At 42.8% G+C, this 20886-nt stretch overlaps 1 protein-coding gene across 1 annotated transcript in view; it reads right to left on the reverse strand.

The window, feature by feature from the left end:
• Positions 1 to 432: 432 nt before the first annotated feature.
• nectin3a (nectin cell adhesion molecule 3a) overlaps positions 433 to 20886 on the reverse strand; it is a 68239-nt gene continuing 47785 nt past the window's right edge. Inside the window, exons 4-7 of the mRNA XM_035792159.2 lie at positions 17599 to 17713; positions 14599 to 14716; positions 14216 to 14367; positions 433 to 3993 (exon numbers count right to left, since the gene is read on the reverse strand). Of these exons, the coding sequence (XP_035648052.1) occupies positions 3329 to 3993; positions 14216 to 14367; positions 14599 to 14716; positions 17599 to 17713 (1050 nt within the window). The 3' untranslated portion in view covers positions 433 to 3328. The remainder of the gene's footprint in view (positions 3994 to 14215; positions 14368 to 14598; positions 14717 to 17598; positions 17714 to 20886) is intronic.

Consider the following 20886-nt stretch of genomic DNA (forward strand, 5'->3'; position numbering starts at 1 on the left):
TCTGAGTGAGGGGAACACCTTTGTCCCTAGTTTTTTTTTTCTTGGCCCATAAAGTGTCATCTGATTGCATTGGAAGAGGCTGTGTCCCCTAAATGGCACCCTATTCCCTATATAGTGCATTACTTTTGACCCGAGCACATTGGGCCCTCCACCCTTCTCTTCTGTCCCATAGGGCACTGGTCAAAAGTAGTGGACTATATAGGGATTAGGGTGCCATTTGGGACACAAAATTCAGCCTCTTCCAATGCAATCAGATGACACGTTATGGGCCAAGAAAAAAACTAGGGACAAAGGTGTAGGAAAACAAAACACCTGTTCTTATACCCATAAAGCTTATTTGTTCCTGATATGTGATTTGAGGTTAAAGGAGATATTGCAGAATATCACTGCAAAAGAGTTATGAATATAAACCTATGGGACCACACAGTTCAGTATGATTCAGATAAGATGATCTTTTATTACAAACAGAGAACAATTATCTATCCCTTGTTTCCAATGTGATTTTTGACAAACCAATTAATAGCACAATGGCAACAAAATAATTAGTCGAACCTTTGAGAACTATTATCTTGTAAAATGAAGTGAAAGAGGAAAACTCCCCAGTACTAACAGACTAGTGCTCGTATTTTAAATGACCTTCAAATAATCTAAATGCTCTGTGACAATTTCAGACAAAAGAATACAAAAAAAAAGAAAGAATAAAAAAAAACAGCCAGCATATTTACAAAACAATAATATTGACTATGATTCTGGCCTGCTTAGTACTAACAAAGTACTACCCACGTAATTTTCCAGTGAAATACAATTTTTAGGTACATTGCAAATTGAGCTGCTCCAAGAGCTGCTCCAAGAGTCTGTGTGTATAAGGCTAAACAATTCACCTTAAGTCAACTACGCTGGTTTAAAAACAAGCAACAAAATCATAAATATTACAAAGAAAGACATAAGGCACCAACCTTTCTCTCCCAAGGCATTCAGTACTTAAAATCAACACATGAATCAAATGTCTTCCCGACAATCAGGCTGATATCATCACACATAAAAACCATGAACATATATACACACGTATGTACATAAGCAGAAGAATAAACAATAAATGATTCAAACAAAAGGAAGGCAGTATAGGCACAACAATAACTTAATCTCTTTCCATTCCAAACATGGTCAACTTGAAAACAAAAGCTTTGCCAAAGAAAAAAAAAGAAGGAAAAAAATTATTTCAGTAAACATTCAATCACTTTCTTCTACTACAAATGAAATGACATGTCAAAGACCAGCCTGTATTTGAACAAATGTTCAAAACAGGGAGTAAGACCAAGCTAACCTCAAATTGTGTGTACAAGACAGACAGTAAAAGACATGAGAATGTATCCCTGCATTGTATTTAGCATACATGCCCACAACCCCTGGGTGGATGTCTGAGCAGTAGCTAAGCTAAGAAAAGTTTTCAGAGGGGCTCTGTCCATTTTAGTCAGGCACACGCTGGAAGCCTTGAATCAAACAGATAAAAAAACATGAGTGTGCTTGCATACACAGATGCTCTACACATCACTGAGGTCAAACATTTGCGATGTCCATCCAGGCAAGAGAAGTTAATTAAAAAGCTAAAACTTTGAGGTGAGGGCTGGGCTTTCAACATGGCAGGGTTGGAGTGTTCTAGGCAGTAGGCAGCATGTGGAGTGTGTGTGTGTGTGTGTGTGTGTGTGTGTGTGTGTGTGTGTGTGTGTGATATGCAAGTGTTTTATAAACCACCAAAGGGTTGGGAGCAAAAAAAGAATAAGGATCAAATTAAAAAGACTGTGTCCTCAATCTGCAAACTCCCACAAGGAGAAACAAAGCAGCCTCAGGCAAAAACCAAGCCCCACCAAGCCCCATCTGGAAATACCACAGGGAGATTACCACCTCTTTAACCCCCTCCTCCAACAGTCATGCTCCCCTCCCCCCGACCCGTTGACTGAAGAGATCGCTTTCCTTTAATGGCAAGGCTTTAGAGAGGCCACTTTGATCCTTTAGTTTCTCAGGTAGAATGAAGCAGCCGGCTAAGAAGGAACAGGAAATGCTAGGTCAATACAAGCTAATGGAGATGAGACCACTGGTGATGTCAACCCTTTAGTAGCATTAACATCCTGGACAGTGTCCCAAATAGCACCATATTCCCTATATAGTGCACTACTTATGACCAGAGCTCATAGGGCTCTGTTCAAAAGTACTGCACTACGTAAGGAATAGGGTGCCATGTGGGACACAGACCATGTCATGGTGCCTGGTTGTGTACACAGATCACACTGACACATACTGTACCAGGTTCCAGTCCTATCAGCTAAAAACAAGAAGAAGTGGTCACCAACATCTGGACAATTGAGGAGTAGAAAAACATTGCCTGGGCCGATGAATCCCAGGTTCCTATTGCGCCATGCTGATAGCGGAGTCAGGACTAGATGGGTGTGCCTAATAAACTAGCCGCTGAGTGTATAGGGAATAGGGTGCCAGTTGGGACACAAATGCTAAAGAACATGTCCAATAAACTGTCCTAAATAGATGCTAAGCTTGAGATTTGTTCCTCCGATGTGCCTCATGGAGTCCTATCACGTCTCATAGTCCTGACAACATCACTGTACGTCCTGCTCACATCAACATGTGGATATGTTCTATCGTCATCTAGAACCATAAACTTGTCAAATTGTCATATTGTTGAATCCTTTTTGCCTTTCACATAACAGTTTCAGCACTCAAATATAACAATCTGATTTAGGTGTTCCCAACAGCAAGAAGCAACCAGAATTGTACCTTTATGAAAAAGTCATATGATTACAGGCAAGCAATAAAGTGTGCATTTTGGGGGAAATGTCATTGAATATGAGGGGTTTGAATTGATGCAACATAGTTCAGAATGTTTAAAAGGGACATAAATATTTAACTAATGAGGGCTAAAATGCCAGACTCATGAGTCATGTTTACATACATAAAAGCAGAAAGACACAATGTGAACCGCTCACATCTGTTGAAACAACCTAATACAGAGAAACCCTTGCCAAATGAACCCTAGTTCTAAAGTTAAGCCAATAATGACAGCAGATTACTGCCATTCCCAGCCTGCGATCATCTGTTGAGATGCCACGACGTTATAACACACTCCATATGGAAGTCATATGGAAGTCCTTGGGGTCAGAGCACACAAATGAGCCGGGAATGTTCATTCTTGTCAAGAAGAGTCTGTTTATTGAACTGATATAAATTCTCTATAATATATATATTTCAACGCTTGTTAAATTATTGTCTCACCAAGTCATTTTGAGCCAAAAGGTATTTTCCAGCTCCCCTGGAGCTCTCAGACATACCACTCCCTGCGTGAGATCACAGACCCATCCATGTGGGACACATATTCGCTGTCTGTGCCGTTGTCAAAGCAGTCCTCCGGCAGGTAGGGAGAGCCGTTGGTCACTGTGGGGGTGTGAACCGGCAGCCCTCTGGGGTGGTGGATGGTGTTTTGGTTCTCAGCAGGGAAGTAGCTGCCCTCCCGGAGGCCCCTGTGGCCGTCGCCCCAATCATCCCTGTCCTGGATGTCGTTGGGGTAAATTATGTCCCCTCCCAGTCCCGGCTTGGGTTTCAGCTCCTGGCTGCCCTTGTAGGTAGAGTTCGGCCCGTCCCCGTAGACCTCCTGCAGCTCGTGGGGCTGGAGCACATCCAGCTGGGACTCCTTCTGCATGTCGGAGGGGCCCAGGTACTGCTTGGTGTAGTAGTCCCCCCTGAAGGTCCTCCGCTGGCGCATGAAGCAGGCTCCGCCCAGGATCAGCAGCAGCACCAGGAACAGAACCCCACCCACAGCCCCGCCCACTATGGTACCCAGGCTGCTGTCTGACAGGGAGGCCAGAGTGGGTGAGGTGGAGTGGCCACTCGCTCCTCGATGCTTGTTGGGGGCCGTGCTGGTGTCACTAGTGTCCAGGAAGAGGGGAGTAGAGGTTGTGGGGACTGGTGCCGTGGTGGGGGGAGGATCTGATGGATGGATAGAGGATGGGTGTGTGAGGGGGGCAGAGATGAGGGTTTATGGAGGGAGGGAATGACATGACAGAGAAGAAAAAAACAATTGTCAGTTAATAATGCCTTTAGTATGAATCTGACTGGTGACACAGTATAATCATTGAATACAGAACAAGTAGAATACACAAATGTTTATATCCTGTGAAAATAACATTTAGAAAATTACAGTTCACAAAAAAGCTTTGGTCTTAATTGAAATTCTAAAACGGAACCAAAACTGGCTGCGCGCGTGTGCCATCGTGTGCCATCGTGCGCCATCGTGCATAAATGTATTTTGTCCCCCCACACCAAACGCGATCACGACACACAGGTTAAAATATCAAAACAAACTCTGAACCAATTATATTCATTTGGGGACAGGTCGAAAAGCATTAAACATTTATGGCAATTTAGCTAGCTTGCTGTTGCTAGCTAATTTGTCCAGGAATATAAACATTGAGTTGTTAGTTTACCTGAAATGCACAAGGTCCTTTACTCCACCAATTAATCCACACATAAAACGGTAAACCGAGTCGTTTCTAGTCATCTCTCCTCCTTCCAGGCCTTTTCTCCTCTTGACTTTATATTGCGATTGGCAACTTTCATTGGCGCGCGTGAGCAGTGTGGGTGCAATAATTGAATAATATAGATTTCTACATTTATTTTGCAACTCTGTAACACTGTTGTTTTGAAAGAGCATATGAATTAAATAAGTAAAGTGTCTGGACAAATATCAAAGGCTCTGTAAAGGAGTGAAAGGCTCTGGTAGAAAGTCAAGAGAAAAAGGAGATTTAAGAGGGTCAGACCATGGTTGTGTGTGTGTGTGTGTGTGTGTGTGTGTGTGTGTGTGTGTGTGTGTGTGTGTGTGTGTGTGTGTGTGTGTGTGTGTGTGTGTGTGTGTGTGTGTGCGTGCGATTAGTTATTCCCCTCTCTCTGGGAAGTCATGTGAGAAGATGAAACGGTGTGTGATCGATGTGAGGTTCGGCCTCTGATTTGTCCTTCAGTGGTTAATTACTGTGATGACACCCAGAGCTAGACGAGACAGACAGAGACAGAGAGAGAGAAACAAAGACAGAGACAGAGACATCATTACAACACTGTATATAGATATCATGACATTTGAAATGCCTTTATTGTTTTGGAACTTTTGTGAGTGTAATATTTACTATTAATTTGTCATTGTTTATTTCATTTTTGTTTATTATCTATTTCACTTGCTTTGGCAATGTAAACATATGTTTCCCATGCCAATAAACCCCCTTGAATAGAAATGAGAGACAGAGAGAGAGAGGGGATTACTATGTCTGAATATTGACCTCTCTTCAGGACAAAAAGCAGCCTGACCCTGTTTCTCTAGAAAGATCAAGAGCCTGACTACAAAGAAGCAATAAAAGCTGCACTAGGACTGCTTTGTAAATCCACTTAACACTGGAGTCTAAGCTGCATTAGGACTGCTTTGTAAATCCACTTAACACTGGAGTCTAAGCTGCACTAGGACTGCTTTGTATCTCCACTTAACACTGGAGTCTAAGCTGCACTAGGACTGCTTTGTATCTCCACTTAACACTGGAGTCTAAGCTGCACTAGGACTGCTTTGTATCTCCACTTAACACTGGAGTCTAAGCTGCACTAGGACTGCTTTGTATCTCCACTTAACACTGGAGTCTAAGCTGCACTAGGACTGCTTTGTATCTCCACTTAACACTGGAGTCTAAGCTGCACTAGGACTGCTTTGTATCTCCACTTAACACTGGAGTCTAAGCTGCACTAGGACTGCTTTGTATCTCTACTTAACACTGGAGTCTAAGCTGCACTAGGACTGCTTTGTATCTCCACTTAACACTTACACACTCCTTCCAGTTCTCTGCTGCCAATGACTGGAACGAACTGCAAAAATCTCTGAAGCTGGAGACTCTTAGTCCCTCACTAGCTTTAAGCACCAGCTGTCAGTGCAGCTCACAGATTACTGCACCTGTACATAGCTCATCTGTAAATAGCCCATCCAATCTACCTCATCCCCATACTGTATTTATTTACTTATCTTGCTCCTTGCACCCCAGGATCTCAACTTGCACATTCATCTTCTGCACATCCTACCATTCCAGTGTTTAATTGCTATATTGTAAATACTTTGCCACCATGGCCTATGTATTGCCTTACCTCTCTTATCCTACCTCATTTGCACATACTGTATATAGACTATTTCTACTGTATTATTGATTGTATATTTGTTTATTCCATGTGTAACTCTGTGTTGTTGTATGTGTCGAACTGCTTTGCTTTATCTTGGCAGTTGCAAATGAGAACTTGTTCTCAACTAGCCTACCTGGTAAAATAAATGTGAAATAAAAAATAAATAAACTGGAGTCTAAGCTGCACTAGGACTGCTTTGTATCTCTACCTAACACTAGAGTCTAAGCCACAACTGATCAAATGCAACCAGGATGGCAGCAAGCATAGCCTTCAGTTAATTACATATTGGCTGCAATTTACCTGACTTAGCAAGAATCTAACTAACCTGCAATTGTAAAGCAGTGACAAAGAGACCAGTGATAATGTAAAGGGGGAGAAGGGGGAGGGGAGAGGCAGCTCAAGGTCAGTGAGCTGATCTATAACGCCTCCTCCGTAGCCTTAAGACAACCACCTCCAAGCTCCCCAGCTAGATCTCCTCATAAAAAAATCACATTTTATTTGTCACATGCTTCAGAAACAACAGATGTAGGTAGACTAACTGTGAAATGCCTACTTACGGGTTCTTCCCAACAATCCCAATAAAAAAATAGAAACACAAGGAATAAATACACAATGAGTAATGAGTACAGAGTCAATGTGCAGGGGTACGAAGTTATAGGAAATGATGGTGGAAATATTATGTACAAAAAATGGCTAAGCCATCTCATCCTGGTAGCTAGAGAGGGACATGGTGTATGATGGGGAGCACTGAGCACCAGGGGACAATATAGGCACAATATACACCCTCCATGGTCGAAGGTAATGCACTGTATAGGGGATAGAGTGCCATTTGGGACACATATCCTGCAGCCCACCATGTAGGACACTGTGGAAACACCACTGTGTATCTGAGACAGCCACAAAGGAGAAGGGTAGGGATGAAACATGCTCTGCCTGCCTGCTACTGTGGCTTAGGTCTGGATGCATCCATGTTCACATGGGCTCAGAGTGAGAGAAGCGGCATATGCCGGACTCCTCCATGTTGTTGGCTTGAAGAGGCCAAATTGCTCAATGCAAGTCCTTCCTGGACAGGGTGTCAACCAAGCTTTAGACTTTGTCCCAAATGGCACCCTATTCCTTGGAGTCCTGCTTGCTGGAAAACTATGTGTGCGCCCCTATGGGCCTTGGTCAAAAGTAGTGGACTATATAGGGAACAGGGTATAATTTGGGGCGCACACATAGTTTTCGAACGAGTGAGACCCATCTAAACCTGGCCTACTCACAGATGAAGACTGACAACCTGCTTTAGTTTGAGGCTCTTCCAGTCTGTTCTCCCTCTCAGTGAGAAATCAGAGAGATTGTGTGCCAGGGGAGAATGTGTCCAAGAGTAGGAGTCCTTATGTTTGGATATAGATTAGAAGGAAAGGGGAAATGAAAATACAAGAGGAGCGCAGTTGTCATGCTACATACATAAAGAATAATAGAGAAGCCAAACATGAAAAGGAAGGAGGGAGATGAGGAGGGAGATGAGGAGGATTTATTTTTATTTTTTTTACCTTTATTTAACTAGGCAAGTCAGTTTAGAACACATTCTTATTTACAATGACAGCCTACCAAAAGGCAGAAGGCATCCTGCGGGGATGGGGTGTCACGCTCGTCGTTGTAAGAATGGTCGGACCAAGATGCAGCGTGGGGTAGGTTAATCATATTTATTAATGATAACCAGCAACAAAACAAGAAAGAGAAAACCAATGAAACGTACAGCCTTGTAGGGATCAACAGCAACAATACAAAAACAAGATACCACACAAAACAGGTGGAAAAAGGCTGCCTAAATATGATCCCCAATCAGAGACAACGATAGACAGCTGCGTCTGATTGGGAACCATACCAGGCCAACATAGAAATGCAAAAACTAGAGTACCCACCCTAGTCACACCTTGACCTAACCAAAATAGAGAATAAAAATGATCTCTGAGGTCAGGGCGTGACATGGGGGCTGGGATTAAACATTTACAATAAATAAAATATAAATATAGGACAAAACACACATGACGAGACAACACAACACAACATAAAGAGAGACCTAAGACAACACAGCAAGGCAGCAACACATGATAACACAGCATGGTAGCAACACAACATAACAACATGGTAGTAACACAACATGGTAGTAGCACAAAACATGGTACAAACATTATTGGGCACAGACAACAGCATAAAGGGCAAGAAGGTAGAGACAACAATACATCACACAAAGCAGCCACAACTGTCAGTAAGAGTGTCCATGACTGAGTCTTTGAATGAAGAATTGAGATAAAACTGTTCAGTTTTAGGGCCATATGAAATCATTTCCCCCCCCCCTCCAAATTCCGTTTTATTTATCCCAAATTCTGTTTTTTCCATTTACATTTTTCTGAATTCTGTGTTTTACGATTTACGCTAATTTTATCATCAGATAATAATCTATCTAATAATAATGTGAATGAATAAAACGTCAACAATTTAATAAGATATAACAGCACATTTTTAATGATGCAACACAAAATTGCAATATTTTTTTATCAAGGAAAATGCTTCCATTTAGTGTTTCATTATAAATGAAAAGAGCAATGCAAGAATCTAGGCAACAATGCAGCAACCTGCTCCTCCATTTCCAGCTGGCTGAGGATGTTTGTGACTGCCTGGGATGACGACTTTTTTGCCAACAAAAACTCTGTACAGATGAACATGGTACTTCACTGCCTCAAACCAGCTATTCCATCTGGAGCTCACTGCTTCAGGAGGAGCCTTGGCCTGCACAAACTCCTTCACAATGAGGAATCTCACCTATTTTCTGACAGGCTTCTTGAAGAAGACAGATATCATCCATGTCACAAGTGAAATATTTGTAGTGCTGCCAGGTCTCACCCACCAGATTGATAACATGGCAGAGACAGGTTACATGGGCACTGTTGGGCAACACTCCTTTCAGAACCTCCTTGTATGCCTTCAGGCAGTAGGAGGCATTATCTGTGACCACTGCCCAGGCATCATTCAGGATCAGATTGATGCTGTGGAGGGAGGCTAGTGCCTTGCAAAAGTATTCATCCCCCTTGGCGGTTTTCCTATTTTGTTGCATTACAACCTTTAATTTAAATGGATTTGATTTGGATTTCATGTAATGGACATACACAAAATAGTCCAAATTGGTGAAGTGAAATTGAAAAAATTACTTGTTTAAAAAAATTCAAAACGGAGAAGTGGTGTGTATTCACCCCCTAAATAAGATCTGGTGCAACCAATTGCCTTCAGAAGTCACATAATTAGTTAAATAAAGTCCACCTGTGTGCAATCTAAGTGTCACATTATCTGCCACATGATTTCAGTATATATACACCTGTTCTGAAAGGCCCCAGAGTCTGCAACACCACTAAGCAAGCGGCACCAACAAGCAAGCGGCACTATGAAGACCAAGGAGCTCTCCAAACAGGTCAGCTTGTGGAGAAGTACAGATCAGGGTTGGGTTATAAAAAAATATCTGAAACCTTGAACATCCCACGGAGTACCGTTAAATCCATTATTAAAACATGGAAAGAATACAATAAACCTGCCAAGAGAGGGCCTGGTCCAGGCAATGAGGGCATTAATCAGAGAGGCAACACAGATACCAAAGATAACCCTGAAGGAGCTACAAAGCTCCACAGCAGAGATTGGATTATCTGTCCATAGAACCACTTTAAGCCATACACTCCACAGAGCTGGGTTTTACGGAAGAGTGTCCAGAAAAATGCCATTGCTAAAATAAAAAAAAATAAGCAAACATTTGGTGTTTGCCAAAGGTATGTGGGAGACTCCCCAAACATATGGAAGAAGGTCCTCTGGTCAGATGAAACTAAAATTGAGCTTTTTGGCCATCAAGGATAATGCTATGTCGGGCGCAAACCCAACACCTCTCATCACCTCCAAAAATACCATCGCCACTGTGAAACATGGTTGTGGCAGCATCATGCTGTGGGGATGTTTTTCATCGGCAGGGACTGGTAAACTGGTCACAATTGAAGGAATGACGGATGGCGCTAAATACAGAGAAATTCTTGAGAGAAACCTGTTTCAGTCTTCCAGAGATATGAGACTGGGACGGAGGTTCACCTTCCAGCAGGACAACCCTAAGCATACTGCTATAGCAACACTTGAGTGGTTTAAGGGGAAACATTTAAATGTCTTGGAAGCCCAGACCAAAATCCAATTGAGAATCTGTGGTATGACTTAAAGATTGCTGTACAAAAGCGGAACCCATTCAACTTGAAGGAGCCGGAGCAGTTTTGCCTTGAAGAATTGGCAGAAATCCCAGTGGCTAGATGTGCCAAGCTTATAGAGACATACCCCAAGAGACTTGCAGCTATAATTGCTGCATAAAGTGGCTCTACAAAGTATTGACTTAGGGAGGGGTGAATAGTTATGCACACTCAAGTTTTCTGTTTTTTTTGTCTTATTTGTTGTTTGTTTCACACCCAAAAATATTTTACATCTTCAAAGTGGTAGGCATGTTGTGTAAATCAAATGATACAAACCCCCACAAAATTTTAATTCCAGGTTGTAACAAAATAGGAAAAATTCCAAGGGGGGTGAATACTTTCGCAAGTCACTGTATAGCTTGGGAAAACGTTGAGTAGTTGCATCTGTCCATGAAAATGACATCCACCAGAAAGTACTGGTTTTCAACGCCTGCAATGAAATATAAGGAACAACTTTAATTATGTTTTAACCTAAAATAATAATGTGACAAAATAAGTGTTATTTAAATTAAGTGTAAGCACAATATAGATACTGCGATAGTTAGCTAGATGGAGACGCAGACGGCTGTTGACATTATGCATCGCTATATTTCACCACGATAGCTTGTGGTTTGGAATATCACAATTTGCATGTGGACAATTAACATTGCAGAATGTAAATGTAGTCTATTGCAACGGTATATTAATAGACTGTCAAGTTAAGTTAACTCACCAATGACAATGTTAAAACGCTGCAATCCCTTGCATCTGTTGTTTCGTCAACAACCACCGTTAACCTCTTCCCACAGATCTTCAGTAGAACGGCAGTCATATGTTGGTCGAACACACGGGGCAGGTGAGTTTGACGGAGGCTGCTCTCATTTTCTGGTAACTCCCCTCCCTGTTTGCAAGGCTTCACTAGAAATGGCCATAGCTTTCTTAGCTTTTCTAAGGGGATGTCAGACTCGGCGCACACAGCCACAAAGCCCTGAATAAATTATCGTATTGAATCTGATGATGCGCTTGCACTAGTAATTGTCATTTGAAAAGGCATGCTCTGGCTAACAGGCTGACCACACCGCTTGCGTCGCATTCGTTGCAAAATAAATTTAGAAATCTATGTTATTCAATTATTGCACCCACACTGCTCGCACGTTTCATCTTCTCACATGACTTCCCAGAGAGAGGGGGGGAATAACTCATCTCACACACACACACACACACACACACACACACACACACACACACACACACACACACACACACACACACACACACACACACACACACACACACACACACACACACACACACACACACACACACACACACACACACACACACTAGTCTGACCCTCTTAAATCTCCTTTTTCTCTTGACTTTCTACTAGAGCCTCTCACTCCTTTACAGAGCCTTTACTATTTGTCCAGACACTTTACTTATTTAATTAATTTAATTCTTATTTAATTCATATGCTCTTTCAAAACAACAGTGTTACAGAGTTGCAAAATAAATGTAGAAATCTATATTATTCAATTATTGCACCCACACTACTCGTGCGCGCCAACGAGCGTCTGCGTTGCCAAGTCAGTTCTATTTCTGACGCAGATCGCGCTGCAAGTCCTGCCTCTCCCATCTCCTCATTGGTTTATAGAAGCAGGTGCCATCTCCTCATTGGTTATACCCACGTGGGTGACTGAAAGACAAATGAGGTCAGTGGCGGTAATGCACCTAATTTATGAAAGTTGCCAATCGCAATATAAAGTCAAGAGAAGAAAAGGCCTGGAAGGAGGAGAGATGACTAGAAATGATTTGGTTGACCGTTTTATGTGTGGATTAATTGGTGGAGTAAAGGACCTTGTGCATTTCAGGTAAAATAACCAACTCAATGTTTATATCCCAGGACAAATTAGCTAGCAACAAGCAAGTTAGGTAGCTATAATTGCCATAAATGTTCAATGCTTTTCGACCTGTCCTCAGATGAATATAATTGGTTCAGAGTTTGTTTTGATAATTTAACCTGTGTGTCGTGATCACTTTTGGTGTGGGTTGACAAAATAAATATATGCACGATGGCGCATGCGCGTAGCTGGTTTGGTTCCGTGTAACACGGTGCTTTTCCCTGTTCTTCACATGGGCTTCAGACTTTAAAAGGCTGTCACACGTATTTTTACGGGTCCAATCAATAGTATGTTGACAGAATTTGCAAAACAGCTTATCGCCTGACTCATAATAGTCCATTGGGTATTGCTCTGCTCTGAATTTAGGGGTTAGGGTCGAATTTTTTTGTTTTTTTTTGACGAATTGGCGCCTCTTCGACATGTTTCTCAAAGTGACAGGCAAGTTGAGGTGACGTAAGGTTCCTACGCATGATCGACCAACCCCCTCCCCCCAAAACACCCCAATCGAAAACAGAATTATTTCTCTAGGCCTACTCGTCTGTAATTTTACAATTATGAAATCATTTAAGTTACTACAATAATCAGCCAAATTATGGAAAATTCCGCAATATTCCAAGTTTTACAGATGATTGGATTTTTATTACCAAATTCTGTGATTTCGTTCGCATTATCCTAATCGAGGAAATCATAGGGCCCTACAGTTTGAGTTTTGTTGCAGCTCGTTCCAGTCGCTAGCTGCAGCGAACTGAAAAGAGGAGCGACCCATGGATGTGTGTGCTTTGGGGATCTATAACAGAATGTGACTGGCAGAACAGGTGTTATATGTGGAGGATGTGGTCTGCAGTAGATATCTCAGATAGGGGGAAGTGAGGCCTAAGAAGGTTTTATAAATAAGCATCAACCAGTGGGTCTTGCGACAGGTATACAGAGATGACCAGTTTACAGAGGAGTATAGAGTGCAGTGATGTGTCCTATAAGGATCATTGGTGGCAAATCTGATGGCCGAATGGTGAAGAACATCTAGCCGCTCGAGTGCACCTTTACCTGCCAATCTATAAATTATGTCTCTGTAATCTAGCATGGGTAGGATGGCCATCTGAATCAGGGTTAGTTTGGCAGCTGGGGTGAAAGAGGAGCGATTACGATAGAGGAAACCAAGTCTAGATTTAACCTTAGCCTGCAGCTTTCATATGTGCTGAGAGGTGGAGGAGGGAGACGAGAGGAGAGGGAGCAGGGATGGGGAAGCTGCTGGCTGTATGTTCTACAAGCAGTGCTCGCTTGCATCAGAACAGCCTGGTATTGTTGTGAGGACAAATTTAGAAAAACAATGTTTATAGAGCTTTTTTTGGGGGGGGGGGGGTCCTCTGTCTGTTTTGCAAGTCAGTCATTAATTAATGTGTATTCAATTAAAGTAAATATCATTAGTTATCTCTTGATGAGTGAAGGAAACAACATGCAGCTCTTACAGCAGAGCATGGAGCACACGTCCCCTTTTACGGGGAGCGTCTGTTACTGTATCTGTGTGTTATTCATCGTGTCCAACCCTGAAAAATTACCTTTGACAACAAACAAGAGAAACAAAAAAGGGCAAATTGCTGCACACTGTGCTCCCATTGACAAGTAGGCATATTGTTGCATATTAGTGCACACTGTATTCCTAAAAACAAACAGGGTGAAACACTCACTCTCTAATGATATCACAGATATCTAATGTTGCCAAAACCACAACAATTTTAACCTTTGGTGCCAATACTGTGTGTTTATGTTACTCTTTTCTCCTCTGTTGTCTGGAATGTGTGCAAATGGAGACAGGCCCTGTTTTATCTCATGGTGGGCCTGAAGGGTTTAACCAAGGCCGTATTTTCTCACCTTGTATCCAGACATGAACGTCCTGACCGCGTGGACCGATGTCATTGGACACCTCACACCTGTACAGTCCAGAGTCATTTCTCTCCAGAGGACGAGTGAAAGTAAAAGTGTTGTTCACTATATCCACACCGTCAGGCATCGGTCCATCCAACCTGTTAAGAAAGGAGATCATATATAAACACAGGGATACACAAACATTGCTGGATATTACTAGCCAGCAATGATCCGAAATGACACCCTATTCTCATTATAGTGCACTACTATGTGCCCTGGTCAAAAGTAGCAAACTACATAGGGAATGGGGTGCTATTTGTGACGCGGACAGTGTATGGCATGTTGTGGGGTGTAGTGGGTGGGTAAGCTGCTAGCTAGAGGACCCTGACCTGGTCCAGGAGAAGTGGTGGGCAGGTGGGTTGGCTTTGGCTCCACAGTCCAGCTTCACATTGTCCTGACCAACAAACCAGTTCTGGTCATATCCTACCACCGTCACCTCAGGAGCAACTGGAAAAGAAGCACAATCTTATTATAATTATTATTTGTTACTTAGCTACTTTGTAATAAAGTAGACTAGGGTACATACCATGTAGGCCTATTGTATAAGATACACTATGATCAGGATCCTTTAATAACACAACTGACCAAGAATATTTGTTCTATACAAAACAAGAGATTCATAAAAAATAGAAATAATAATAAAGCATTGTACACAATGGCCAATGTGCTCCCTCGTAGTACAGCGATGACAAATGAGCTTTCGCCCCAGGGGGAAAAGCAAGCAATATAAGAACAAAAAAACTGATAATCAAAATGAAAAAGCAGAGGCAAAGGATTCTACAGCACAGGGGTTGAGAGAGAGAGAGAGAGAGGAGATGTAGGGCTACATCAGACAGGTCAGAGTGAGGAGATAATAATCAATCCACTCTCTCCAGCAGCTCACCACCAGAAACAAACAGAACAGAGAGAAGCCTACCAGAGGTATTACAGATGCCACTGACTGTACTGTAATACATGTAGTAAACAGTGACTCTGGTATCCAATTTCCCCCTTTTGACTTTTGAAGAGTGAGCAGGCAGAGTGTATTACAGTACAAAGCCGGGCAGGGAAAAAGACGTTATGAATGCGTCATGTCGACCTTTCCACTTTGTTTGTGGAGAAATTGTGCTTCTTTGGCACTTAAAATCCCCTGCCTCTGCATTTGACATGATTTATTGAGTTCCAAAGCCTTTCTCTTCCTGTATTAACCTCGCCTTTCTGCATCTCCACCCTTCTGCACCCACCTCCCCCCACCTCTCTTCCCCCTGCTGCTGCTGCTGAGGCTTGATCAATATTTCATAAAACACCTTCATTAACCTGCACTCACATAGACCAAACAGATACTATACACTATTCATCCGTTCAGGTTGCCAAGGAAGCATGCATCAATGATTATAAAATTAAGATTACTCTTTAATGGCCCTTTTATGAGGAAACGAGGGAAGATGGGGAGTCGGTCTGGTCTCTGAGCATACTGCACTGTAAAACAGGCTATCGACATGACAGATTATAGATCAGATACAGACAGCAGCCCTTCACTGATACATGTGGCAGTTGTCTAAATCTTTATGTAGTCAGAGAGAGCATGCTGAAATATGAGCAGGAGCTGTATCTGAGACAAGACAAACCATCTACCATAAAGCCCACCTATTATCACAGCAACCCCTCTCAAACAGAACACAAAGATAGCGAGCTACCCCTCTCCTTGTCATAGTGGCACACAGCTCTATATACAGTGCATTCAGAAAGAATTCAGACCCCTTGACTTTTTCCACATTTTGATACGTTTACAGCCCTGTTCTAAAAATGTTACATTTTTTATTTTTAAACCCTCATCGACACACAATACCCCATAATGACAAGGGAAAAACACGTTCAGACATTTTTGTAAATGTATATAAAAAATAAATAATGAAATAACACATTTACTTAAGCACCTTTGGCGGCGATTACAGACTCGAGTCTTCTTGGGTATGACGCTACAAGCTTGGCACACCTGTATTTGGGGAGTTTCTCCCATTCTTCTCTGCAGATCCTCTCAAGAGTGTCGCTGCACAGTTATTTTCAGGTCTCTCCAGAGATGTGAGATCGGGTTCAAGTCCGGGCTCTGGCTGGGCCACTCAAGGACATTCAGAGGCTTTTCCCGAAGCCACTCCTGCATTGTCTTGGCTGTGTGCTTAGGTTTGTTGTCCTGTTGGAAGGTGAACCTTCGCCACAGTCTGAGGTCCTGGAGCAGGTTTTCATCAAAGATCTCTCTGTACTTTACTCTGTTCATCTTTTCCTCAAATCTGACCAATCTCCCAGTCCCTGCCACTGAAAAACATCCCTACAGCATGATGCTGCCACCACCATCCTTCACATTGGGGATGGTGCCAGGTTTCCTCCAGACATGACGCTTGGTATTCAGGCCAAAGAGTTCAATCCTGGTTTCAACAGACCAGATAATCTTGTTTCTCATGGTCTGAGTCCTTTAGGCGCCTTTAGGCAAACTGCAAGCTGGCTGTCATGTGCCTCCACAGAGGAACTCTGGCGATCTGTCAGTGACCATCGGGTTCTTGGTCACATCCCTGACCAAGGCCCTTCTCCCCCCGATTGCTCAGTTTGGCCGGGCAGCCAGCTCCAAGAAGCGTCTTGGTGGTTCCAAACTTAATCCATTTAAGAATGATGGAGGCCACTGTCTTCTTTGGGACCTTCAACACTGCAGAAATGTTTTGGTATACTACCCTAGATCTGTGCCTCGACACAATCTTGTCTCGGATCTACAGACAATTCCTTCGACCTCACGACTTGGTTTTTGCTCTGACATGCACTATGAACTGTGGGACCTTATATAGACAGGTGTGTGCCTTTCCAAATCATGTCCAGTCAATTGAACTTACCACAGGTGAACTCCAATTAAGTTGTAGAAACATATCAAGGATGATCAACGGAAACAAGATGCACCTGAGCTCACTTTCGAGTCTCATTGCAAAGGGTCTGATAATACTTACGTAAATAAGGTAGTTCTGTTTTTGATTTTTAATACATTTGCTAAAATTTCTAAAAACATGTGTTCACTTTGTCATTATGGGGTATTGTGTGTAGATTGATGAGGAACATTTTTTAATCAATTTTAGAATAAGGCTGTAACGGTAACAAAATGTGGAAAAAGTCAAGGGGTCTGAATACTTTCCGAATGCACTGTACTAATCACGTAAAATATTATCTAATTGTTCCATTTCAATGACCCTACTGCTCTGCTGCCCTGTCCGCCTGGTCCCCCCAAACACCGTCATTGTAAATAGAAATTTGTTCTCAACTGACTTGCCTAGTTAAATAAAGGTTAAATAAAAGAAATGTAAAACACTCACACTGCACATTGAGCACGTAGGGTATCCTGAACTCAGTCTGCAGGGCCGGGTGGCGCACCACGCAGGTGAGCGTGTGGCCCTGGGAGTGTCTCCGTGGCTCCAACACGTAGTGCACCTGGGTGGTGGAGCATGTTTAAAGAGTGTTTGTGTGAGCTTTGAATGCCTGCTTCATGATCTATATACAGTACCAGTCAAAAGTTTGGGCACACTTACTCATTCAAGGGTTTTTCTTTATTTTCACTATTTTCTACATTGTAGAATAATAGTGAAGACGTCAACACTATGAAATAATACATATGGAATCATGTAGTAACCAAAAAAGTGTTAAACAAATCAAAATATATTATAGATTCTTCAAAGTCACCAGGGAAGCACCATCACACCTCCTCCTCCATGTTCCATGGTGGGAATCACACAAGGGGAGATCATCCGTTCACCTACTCTGCGTCTCAGAAAGACAGGGCGATTGGGACCAAAAATCTAAAATTTGGACTCTTCAGACCAATGGACAGATTTCCACTGGTCTAATGTCCATTGCTTGTGTTTCTTGGCCCAAGCAAGTATCCTCTTCATATTGGTGTCCTTTATTAGTGGTTTCTTTGTAACAATTTGACCATGAAGGTCTGACTTATGCAGTCTCCTCTGAACAGTTGATGTTGAGATGTGGGGCGGCAGGGTAGCCTAGTGGTTAGAGTGTTGGACTAGTAACCGGAAGGTTGCAAGTTCAAACCCCTGTTGTTCTGCCTCTGAACAGGTAGTTAACCCACTGTTCCTAGGCCGTCATTGAAAATAAGAATTTGTTCTTAACTGACTTGCCTAGTTAATTTCTTTGGCTGGTAACTCATGAACTTATCCTCTGCAGCAGAGGTAACTCTGGATCTTCCTTTCCTGTGGCGGTCCTCATGAGAGCCAATTTCATCATAGGCACTTGAAACTTTTAAAGTTCTTGTTCTGCATTGACTGACCTTCATGTCTTTACCCTTGTGTTGTCTTAAGGGTCTTAAGAGAAAACCCCTTAAATGATCATTTTTCAACTTAAAAGTTGATGATGTTTCCTAGAGTGTTAATTTTTTTTGTCCAGGTGGAACAAGAGAACAATGATTTAGAAGAGGAGGAGGTATCTAAAGAAGAAGATGGGGAAGAATACAATCCAGAGCACGATGCATCATCTTCAGAAGAAGAAAAATCCCCCAAGCTGAAAGAGAAACATTTTTGTCAAAGAACAGCAAAATAACATGGTCCTTGTCACCATATGACAACCAGGGCAGGATGGTGGCACAACATGTCATAAGAATGACCCCAAGGCCCACAAGACATGCAGTTGCCCATGCCCAGGACATCGCCTCAACATTCTACATGTTCATCACACCAGCCATTGAAAAATTCATCCTGGAGACAACTGGAAAAGGATGGATGAGATTGACCTGCGTGCCTACATAGGGCTGCTAATCTTGGCGGGTGTGCATAGGTCCCAAGGCTACATGTAGTCTCTGGGATGCAGAGAGTGGAAGGGCAATTTTCCATTCCACGATGCCACTGAAAGTCTACCACACTTTCTCAAGAATGCTATGATTTGATACCCGTGAGTCAAGACCTCCAAGACATGTGAGAGACAAACTGGTGGCCATAAGAGAGGTCTGGGAGAAGTGGGTGGAGCATCTGCCATACCTCTACAACCCTGGGCCTGAAGTAACAGTGGATGAGCAACTGGTTCCATTCAGAGGTAAAACATTTTTTCATATCTGCTATGTAAGTGATTTTCACTGTTAATTGTATTATGTATTACTGTAATATCATTTATTTATGTGATTGTTTTCTGTGACACTGACACTAATTACTGATAGTAATCTCTTTTGTCAAAAGGTTGCTGTCTTTTCCGGCAGTATATGCCCAGCAAGCCAGCAAAGTATGGCATCAAGATATGGGTGGCCTGTGATGCACAATCCAGCTACTCTTGGGAGATGCAAGTCTACACAGGGAAGCTGACCAGTGGAGGACGGGAGAAGAACCAGGGGATGCGGGTTGTGCTTGATGTGACAGATGAACTGAGGGGGCACAATGTCACGTGTAACAATTTCTTCACCTCTTATGAGCTCAGCCAGCAGCTCCTGAAGGGGAAGATCACCATGGTTGGCACAGTTAGAAAGAAAGATCATTTTCACAATAAAGATTGCATAATGGATCATTGCGTTTGCGGTCACTTTTGATAATGATGTTTTCCGCTAATGAAACATTTGCGCTTATAGCCTTCTATAATGTGCGCATTGCTGAGCTTATAATGTGAAGAAATAGCCTAATAGTTTATCAACATTTTAAGCTAAACATTCTGATCTGTTGCGTCAGCCACACTGCATAAAAAAGTTTTGGGGATGCTATTCATTTGGGATCTATCGCATCCCACTGTCCCAGACTATGTATGGAATATTTATTTCTCGCACAGAATAGAATAGGTCGACTTTTGTATTATGGGGGAGAGTAGACAGACATAGGCTAGTGCTTTAGCTGTTTGTTAGGCCTACTCATCTTGTGGACACTTCTTCCAATATCTTCAATATGCACCTCGGAATTGGATAAGGAAGCAAGCAGATGTGTCCTACCCATGTGAGAGACGCAAACTCGGTCTCAACCTTTAAGTCTTTACTGAAGACTCATCTCTTCAGTGGGTCATATGATTGAGTGTAGTCTGGCCCAGGAGTGTGAAGGTGAACGGAAAGGCTCTGGAGCAACGAACCGCCCTTGCTGTCTCTGCCTGGCCGGTTCCCCTCTTTCCACTGGGATTCTCTGCCTCTAACCCTATTACAGGGGCTGAGTCACTGGCTTACTGGTGCTCTTTCATGCCGTCCCTAGGAGGGGTGCGTCACTTGAGTGGGTTGAGTCACTGATGTGATCTTCCTGTCTGGGTTGACGCCCCCCCTTGGATTGTGCCGTGGCGGAGATCTTTGAGGGCTATATTCGGCCTTGTCTCAGGATGGTAAGTTGGTGGTTGAAGATATCCCTCTAGTGGTGTGAGGCTGTGCTTTGGCAAAGTGGGTGGGGTTATATCCTTCCTGTTTGGCCCTGTCCGGGGGTGTCATCGGATGGGGCCCACAAGTGTCTCCTGACCCCTCCTGTCTCGGCCACCAGTATTTATGCTGCAGTAGTTCATGTGTCAGGGGGCTAGGGTCAGTTTGTTATATCTGGTGTACTTATCCTGTCCTATCCAGTGTCCTGTGTGAATTTAAGTATGCTCTCTCCAATTCTCTCTTTCTTTCTCTCTCTCGGAGGACCTGAGCCCTAGGACCATGCCTC

Source organism: Oncorhynchus keta, chromosome 18, assembly GCF_023373465.1.
Source record: "Oncorhynchus keta strain PuntledgeMale-10-30-2019 chromosome 18, Oket_V2, whole genome shotgun sequence".
Classification (NCBI taxonomy): domain Eukaryota; kingdom Metazoa; phylum Chordata; class Actinopteri; order Salmoniformes; family Salmonidae; genus Oncorhynchus; species Oncorhynchus keta.